The 8,909-nt window shown below is 46.3% G+C and overlaps 2 protein-coding genes across 2 annotated transcripts; both read right to left on the bottom strand.

Moving 5' to 3' along the window:
• Positions 1-579: 579 nt before the first annotated feature.
• LOC109749877 (uncharacterized) lies at positions 580-6,197 on the bottom strand. The gene is made up of 14 exons (XM_020308815.3): positions 6,002-6,197; positions 5,709-5,775; positions 5,355-5,496; positions 4,676-4,902; positions 4,497-4,534; positions 4,326-4,405; positions 4,160-4,227; positions 3,180-3,447; positions 2,310-2,422; positions 2,166-2,231; positions 1,800-1,890; positions 1,581-1,648; positions 1,098-1,135; positions 580-1,005 (listed from the first exon to the last, which is right to left on the bottom strand). The coding sequence occupies exons 1-14, from the start codon at positions 6,025-6,027 to the stop codon at positions 819-821; spliced, it is 1,479 nt and encodes a 492-aa protein (XP_020164404.1). The 5' UTR covers positions 6,028-6,197; the 3' UTR covers positions 580-818.
• On the bottom strand, positions 6,174-8,133 carry LOC109749878 (uncharacterized). The gene is made up of 4 exons (XM_020308819.4): positions 7,944-8,133; positions 6,841-7,801; positions 6,630-6,737; positions 6,174-6,539 (listed from the first exon to the last, which is right to left on the bottom strand). Exons 2-4 carry the CDS (start codon positions 7,796-7,798, stop codon positions 6,319-6,321), a joined length of 1,287 nt encoding a protein of 428 aa, XP_020164408.1. The 5' UTR covers positions 7,799-7,801; positions 7,944-8,133; the 3' UTR covers positions 6,174-6,318.
• Positions 8,134-8,909: the final 776 nt, after the last annotated feature.

The raw sequence follows: 8,909 nt of genomic DNA, 5'->3' as shown, positions 1-8,909 counted from the left end.
GCCCAATTTATTCACCCTGTCTTGTTAAAGTTGCATGTCAACACGTGTAGTTGAAACAACAATGGCACGACCAGTGTTCTCCGGTATCAAGTTCTTTGCTCGCACATCAAGATTATACTGGAAAAACTACCCTACAGCACTGTGGCTATTCAGTGGTTCTGTTCGATAATAAAGTGGACATCGAGCAAGAGGAACATTTCGCTCCGGCGCAGTAGCATGCAAACTAAACTCCGTCTCCACCACAGCACCTCACATGACAACTGATCTGAGAACCACACTCGGTGTGGTCTCGATCGATCAGACGGCAGGCATCATCAGCAATCGAGCTCTAGGTCTAGGTGTAGGATGATCAATCTTATCTGACTCGCTCTACACTTCGTATTTCAATGTCAACAGTTTTATCTCCCCAAGCAGGATCGGCAGAGCTGCATCGGTGCACTTACACTCAAGAGGTTTTGGACACTGACTTTGTACAGAAACAAAGCAGCTTTTCGCGAGCTCTTTCGTCGTTTCGTTTGGCCATTTGCGAGGCAGAAAGCACAAGACCGTCACAAGGGAACAAAACGGATAGAGAGAAGATGAAGGAAAGTGGCAAGCAACAGTTCAGATTCAGAAATCAACAGGGGCACTAAGCCAATACAAGCCGTGGCTAGGGATGCTACCACTCATTACCGTGCACAATGTCCACAGCAACACGAGCAAAGACATACGGCCAAAACTACAAATTCCATGAGGGCAAACAAGACCACGTACTGATCCCGAGGGCATAAGATACTGCGTCAAGACTGAATACTGCATTATGTTGAAACACACGGAGCTCACTCCGACTGAGCCACCTCGGGCAAGGGGATCGAGCAACAGCAGTGGTAGTATCCACCCTCGTCGAACTTGAACCTCTGCGATAGGTGCACCGCCGGTACAGGATACTCGCCCCAATCCTGTTCCCCGTATTGTCTGAATATAGCCCGAGCATCGAACGAATCGTTTCTTCGGTTCGATTTCTTGCTGCAGCCAAAGAATGTAGGTAAGGTGAGACAACTGTACATGTACAGCACATTACATAGATAGATGTGGGACAAACGGTTTGTTGCTCTCACCTCTTCCGGTGGCGCACATTCATTATGGTTGCATGTAACTGCGGTTTGAAAACAAAAGGCAATTTTAGCACCAAGAATCACATTTTAAGGAGTATTGGATTTAAATAATGGGTACATGAAGATCAACAATTCTTTAAGCAAACAGATATGCAACAGAAGTTAACTGCAATATGCATAACATTTATCCCAGAACAGCCAAACTGACTCACACCATAGAAGTGACCAACTGACAGCCTAAATTGATCAGGATAGAAAATATTAGGGGGAAAAGACAAAAGAATGTTTGATGTGATATCACACAATGACACAAATGTATGGCTAGAGTTTGCATGACACGATCTGCAATTTCAGCATGTTTTGGTAGACGAAACTTATGACTGAAATCAAAATAACTGATCATCAGCTTAATTACATATGCTGTTAAATGCCGAGTTAATTGGCAGAGCGATAGAGAACTACTTCCAGTTATACAGCTGTACTCACCCTCAATTCTTGTTTGGCATCCCTTTCAAGAACTAGGCCTGACTTGACGAAGGCTTCAGTTATTACCTCTGAGGAAGTGGAAGTAAAGAAGCAACATCCCAGAAAGATAGTTCAATTCTACGTGATAGTAATAACGAATGCTGAATTACTGAGAATGGTGTGGCATGCGCAAACTGCCACGAAGGAAATTATAAAGGTCTGACAATATTGCAAGGATACTGCAAGCACGGACAAGGCGTCCTTCTCCACCAACTTCCAGTACTGGAGCATATACAACCCTGGCCCTAGCTGGTGAGCCTTTCATGCATGTCTGAAATTGTAACATTCATGCGATGTGAATCACCAGAAAAGCCGTACAAAAATATCCAGATATAAATAATACTGTTTCAAACGTCAGTTTTCCCATTCAGTAAAGCCATACAAAGGAGCATTTTGAAGGAGTGCTCTAGAAAGTAGAATGAAATGCCTTGTTCTTTGGCTCGAACTTCCAACCCACTAACTAGCCATCTATAAATCAGCTTCCCGTGGGGATACAAAAGGCAACTGTTCGATGATAAAATATTTCCAGCTCTAAAGGAAACTTACCAGACCCCTAAGTTGTATGGAGATAGGTCGGTTTTCCAAAGCATCATTTACCTGGGAAGATACTGACTGCATTGACAAGACAGTGAATTAAATTTCTTCCTATTGTCATCCAATAAAATCATATCTTACATGAAACGACAATACCTGGAGGATATCAGAAGCCTGGGCTATACGATCCTTATTCCACAACTTCAACATAAGAACTGTTAGGTGGAACGTTTTGGGTTTTATGAATATTGACTTGTCAATGTCGAACTCTGTAGGAAATTAATAAGAGCAGTTCAATGCCAGAATGGAGCAAAAACATTGTAATTTCGAAATGCATAGAACAATATTAATAATATCTAGCGTCTCCAATACAGCACTAGCAGTCTAGCATACAATCAGACTACAAAATAGCGCAGTTTCTAGATATTTCTACTAGCTGTAATTTTTTCAGAATTCCAGATCTCTTAACTTTAAACACATTATATTTCTACTAGACTTCCTTTTCTTTTCAATTTGCATATAGCTTCTCCAGTATCTCACTATTAACCAGCGAGCTGCTTGGTTTCCTGATATCAGCATGACCCTATGGAGCTACTGAGCTATCAGGATCAAGATAAAAAGTATGGCATGCCGGCTAATATAAACAAAACAACTTCGGACATAAAGTATACTTCAGACCAAAATTAAGCTAAAATAACATCACATATTCACATCTTGCTTTTTTCATAAACACAATTCCCCTCTATATATTAATTGCTTACATCGTATAACTTGGAAAAAACATGGCTATCTATCTTTGTTTGTTCATTTGCTCTGTTCCACAATTTCATACCCCAAACATGAAGTGATTCGTAGAATTGCATATTATACATAGGCCATTTAAGTCATTTTCCTTCAAACTGCAGCGAAGTTACGTATGTTCCATTGACCATTCCTACTTATCAAGAACATAAGTTGGTAGTGTTCACTGTAGAAAACTCATAGAAGGAACATGAGACACTTAAAAAAATCAGCAAAGCTTTAGACCTGGTTGGGAGCCCTTATTATCCATTTTCACTATGACAGGCTTTTCTTCTTGGACTGGCTGCTTGACCGGAACACTAGGGCTCGCTGCTTCATCAATTTCATCCACAGAACTTTCGCTTAGGATTTCATCCTTATCACTATCTACATTAGATGCAGACACCCCAAGGATCGACCTCTGGAAGTTATTGAGCTTCTCGACAAGATCGGGGTGGATGGCCAATGGAAGTGATATGAAATGCGAGTAATCTAGCATTGGACTTTGAACAGCCTGAAACATGTACAATGTTCAATTGTTCAGAGTGACTATTACAACTATACAAAATAACAAACATATGGACATAAATTCATTATAGGGCTGCACTCAGCCAGAGGGATTAACAAATCTGCCACTAAAGTTGAAGTGAGGGCCTCATCACCAACCCAACAGTATGAAATAAAGAAGGAACATGAAATTTGTTAAAAAAAAATGCAATCGTGATGGACACTTCAATTACTTCGGTGATGGTACTACTTCCGAAAGAACACGAAAATAAATGAGCAGATGATCACAAAACTAGTCCCTAATTTCCTATGATGTTGATTGCGAACTCTATGTAAGACTGGAGACAACAGGCAGCCCGGAGCATGTAGCCCCCACTTGCGCAGGGTCTGGCGAAGGGTCCGACCACTTTGGGTCTATTGTACGCAGCCTTTCCCTACATTTCTGTAAGAGGCTGTTTCCAGGACTTGAACCCGTGACCTCATGGTCACAAGGCAGCAGCTTTACCACTGCGCCAAGGCTGGAGACAACAGGAACAATAATAAATAACTACTTAAACTTTAATTCATTGAGGTTATATATTTGTTAAGTAAGCCAAAACAAACTATAATCGATTATGGTATGCCAACAGTATGACAGCAAAGATAAACACATACAGCGATGCAGTAAACAACCTAAACATCCAGTAATCATCCATTGAAGCAGTGTGTTGAATATTTACCTCTTCAAGGATCTTTGCAATTCTCTCTGATACTTTTCCAATACTTTCAGCACTTTTACCTTCGAGGACTGTATTTTCACAAAGTTACTTCTTTAGCTCTGAAAACAACTAATATATTACCTTATATTGAACTTAATTTCAGAAAGAAAGATGGGAATATTTTTACCAACTAGTGTTTCCTCCTTTCCAGATGGAAAAATGATTTTAACTCCAGTCTCCTGTTCAATCTGCTTCTGCACAGACCCACTACAAACCAAAGAATCCATATTACACTAACAAATAAAGGCCAAGAAGTTTTTTTTTAATGAACAAATTATTGTAAGTATGAGGTCATTACCCTTTTCCTTTCAGAAAATGCATTAGAGGAACATCTACCTGGAAAAAATTGAATTTGTGAACAGTGTTTCGAGACTGCTTGTAGAGATCACACACATATCAAGCTTGAGGGGGGGGGGGGGGGGGGGGGGGGATAGCTTGGTTGAAAACAAAATGAGTGAATCGATCTGTGTAGCATACCTCAACAGAAGAGGAATATTTTTCTCTGATTACCTCCATAGTGTTTTCTGCAGCTACTTTAGTTGCACTGGAACTAAAGGTGGAACTACTTTCTGACAAGAAAGTATTATTGGTGGTTACTTCAATGCCAACATTCGTTGTTTCATCCAACACCGAATTCTCACTATCAGTGATGGAAGTCCCTGCCATTTGCTTCCTTCTGGAATTGGATATCTCATCAAGGTGAGCTGCATCAATGGAGATATAAGGTCGTTCTAAAATGTCAGCACAACTACGCACACACGAAAGTAAAATGCGAAAGGGGTCGAATTAAAAAAGAAAGAAAGAAAGAGACAAGTCATCAAGGGACAAAGAATCTACGGCAGCCTGATTCTGAATTACTTTCTGAGCTTTTGAACATCAGCTCACAATTTATTGATGGGCTTGCAGTTACCAAAGAAGTAGTAGTAATTACTACACAATGACAGGGCAATCAGACAAATCCAAGAGAACTTGTACCATGTGTACCCAAGGGTTGAGCTCCTAAACTGACAATGATAATAAGTCACTCATCTGGCTAGCAATATGCAGTATCACGATATTTTTCAAGAATACCAGTTACCACAGATGCAATCTTTTTTGTACATATTTATTTGTTTTAACCGTTTTAGTTGAAGGTACGGAATCAGGTAGCAAATACCTTCCCGGGGAGATGCTTGTGTCGAGACTGGCCTCCATGTCTGCAGAGGTGGATTAGTTTTCCTGTGTTTCGCCGCATTATTTGAAGCTCCCTGCGCCCGTTCCATGACAGAGGAGGGCAAATTATTTGGACCGACTGATCCCTGCAAGCCAAAGCACCGGCATATAAACATCGTACTGTAGTACGTACGAGGCAGCTACAACTTATGTTAATGCTGAAGGGCACAAGCCACAAGCAGGGGGGAAGAACAGGTAGAAACATACAAATGACTTGATTCTTTTTGACAATATAAAGGGGACCGAAATTCATGAGGGGCAAATCACAGAAGCTTAACATCATAGTAGGAATTGTAACCTGGAGGTAGCGGAGCGGGGAGGCCGCGACGAGCGGGGGCCTTCGGGTTCGAGCAAGCCGGCTAAACCTAGCAAGCAAGAAAAGAGGGGGGCGGCGTGGCGTTAGGATGCAGGAGATCGCCGCGCGAGTAAATTTTAGGGCGAGCCGCCGCCGGAGACCGGAAGGATTCCGGTGCCCTCTCGTGTTTCGATTCGGAGAGGAAAAGTTCAGGGATTTCCTTTCTGCCGTCTGGTGCGCAAAAAAGTACTGTAGTATAACAGCGATTCAATGGCATGGAGTAGTACTGCTCCTACCTCGCGAGAGAGCCGTGCGCGAACATGACACGCGGAGGCGGCTACAGGATGAGGCGCTGCGACGGCGGCGGTTTCTGGGAGCCTGGGACTTGGGAAAACAGAGGAGAGCGCCCCGCCCCTAGCTACAACTCAACTACGAGCAGAGTGGGGACTCGTGGCGTTCACAGAACAGTAGTACTCGCATCCAAAGTTCGTTCGATTCAACCAAAGCTGGTGCTGAATCACAAGGAGTAACATATATACATGCAGATGTGATCGACCACACGAAACCAGAATAGCACCGACTGAGTGCTGCATTTCCATGGCATCTGACTGATTTAGTTTACAAGGTGGGTGATGTTCATGTTCATGTTGTCGCGGCGGTTGAGCATCTCGGTGATGCCCTGCACCCACTTGTGCTGCTCCTGCCTGCTCCGGCACTCGAACTCGATCATCCGCTCCTCCGTCCGCACCCCGAAGTAGCCCCTCCGCCGGGCCCCCTCCTCCACCTCCCTGCCCGCCCACGCCGCCACCTCCGCCCGGACGTCCGCCACAACACCTGAATGAGCAAAACACGTCACAGTTACAGAGCCTGTCCACGTACGTACCACCACGCTAGTGGATTCAGAAGTACTAGTAATTTGCTTACACTTCTTGGTCTTGATGAACGTGCCCGCCATGTGCGCGCTCTTCATCTTGATGATCACCTGGAAGTTGGGGTCTATGTAAGCCGTCACAAGCTTCCAATGGAGTATACCTGTGATCAAAACATGCATGCACTCGTGTCAGAGTACGGTAATGGATTCTTGGCCGGTGGTCGATCATCCACGGACGGATACGATCGGAGTGGCACGACGTACCCTGCCTCGTGCGCTTGAGGAGCTCGCCGCCTCTGGACACGAAGATGAGCGGCGAGATGTCCCGCTCCGAGGCCGCCCTGCCGGCGTCCCCGGGCAGGGCGGTGGCCTGGATCTCCTTGTGGAGCCTGGCACGCAGCATGGCGGCCCCGCGCAGCGCCGTCGCCGCGCCGGCTGTCAGCGCCATGATGTCGCCGCTCGCCTGCGCGTTCACGGCCGACTGGATCGACCCCAGGATCTGGTCGTGGCTCGCGCCCATCGCCTGCGCCATCTCCACGCAGTGCGACGCCACCAGCGCCGCCGCCGACGCGATGGCCGCCGCCGTCTTCGCCCCGCCGTCGCCCCTCGGGCCGCGCTCCGGCGCCGCGGCGGGGGCAGGAGGCGAGGACGAGAACACCGCGCCGGCGACCAGCGCGGCCACCGCCGCCGCGACCCCGGCCACGGACGTCGCCGCGTAGGCCTGCGCGTTGCGGGACCGGGCCTCGGCGCGCTTCTTCTCCTTCTGCTCCTTGATCCACGCGCCCATCGTCGTCTTGCCCCCTGCCCTCCCCGCGGCGGCCGCGGCTCGAAGGAGCTGCGCGTCCATGGTGCCCGCCCTGGGAGAGAACGGCGGGCTCGCCACTCCTCCTCCTGCCTGCGCCGCCGCCATTGTCGCGTCAAGTGGCGGCGGTGGCGACCTCTGCTCTTTACCTGCGCCCGCGACGACGCCCACGTCGGGGATGTCGCAGACGCCCTTGCTGCTCAGGACCTTGAGCGCCTTGGATATCTCCGCGGCCGAAAGGCTCCAGGACCTTGCGAGGAACTCCATCGTCTCCGTCGGGGTCTCCGGCGCCCGCACCGTCGTCGGAGGCCACTTCTCCGCCGGGGCCGGGCCGCCTTCCTCCTCGATGCCCTCGAGCCTCTGGAGCTGGCCATTGCTGTTCTTCTTCTGCTGCTGCTGCTGATCAAGGCATTCCTCCATTGCCTGACAGAGTCAGGAGGTAAATGTTACTCGTATTGAACAAAACTACACAAAGTCAAACATTCGAACATTCTACAGCTTAAAAATGTCAGCAGTTAGTATCTCATGATTGCAGCTGAGAATCACATGAATTTTGGGCACGTACACACGAGAGTAGAGCTGAGAGTGAGCTTGATGCTAGGACAAAGCTCAATCAGCATCAACTAGACACACAACTTGGAGTATTAACTATCTGACATAAGCAACTGCGATACACAACTTAGAGCTGAGAGTGAGCTTGACCGGCAGAGTGCTCACTATCTGACATAAGCAACTGAGAGTTCAGTCAAGTACACAGGGATGACACTGTCAGGCTTGTCCTATATATGGGAGCCAGGAAAAGACAAAGCATGAAGTGCTGTTAATTAACAGTGCTTAGAGGGGCTCATGCTGATAGTGGGTGCTAACTAAAGCCTCCATAAAAGTGCTCAAAATGTTGCTTTTGGCAGCACTGCGGCTGAGTAGAGTATCTTTTGGCAATCTGCTCTCTTGTGGAGCCCCTGGTGTCTCTTGATATTTGGAATGAGAGCACAAGTGTTGTTTTGATCTCACATTTCAGATTAATGTTTGAGCAAGATAGCCAGCTTAGCTAGGTGTGCGAGTGGTCACTTAGTTGACAGAACACCTGATATGCTGCATTTCATATTATAAGTTTTTTTCCTTGAAAAATATCGGGGTATGACTTAGACACATACACAAAATACATTGAAGACTGATGATTTTTCATTAACTTAGAAATATGTTGCTAGTTTTAGAAAGTGGATACGCCGGCCCCATGACCTTCTAGTAATTTGTGTAAAAGCCACATCTTATTTGCCTGAGCGATGAAAGAGGATTTGGGGGTTGTTGGTTATATGGCCATCTATTTGTTTCGTAGGTATGAAAATATATGAGAGATACTCTTTGAGAGGGTCTAACTCCCAACATTTTGATGAGAAACGTGGCGGGAAGAGCGTCTCTGATCTTGATGATAAGTTATGTTATCATGATCTGCCACCTGAACCTCTCTCCAGGGACTGGGATTAACAGCAAACTCCATGCTACATGCCCAATCTGCTTTTCTCTAAACTCT

The sequence above is a fragment of the Aegilops tauschii genome, chromosome 3 (assembly GCF_002575655.3).
Source record: "Aegilops tauschii subsp. strangulata cultivar AL8/78 chromosome 3, Aet v6.0, whole genome shotgun sequence".
Classification (NCBI taxonomy): Eukaryota; Viridiplantae; Streptophyta; class Magnoliopsida; order Poales; family Poaceae; genus Aegilops; species Aegilops tauschii.
Note: the sequence above shows the minus strand (reverse complement) of the source record. Positions and strands in the feature narration are given on the sequence as shown.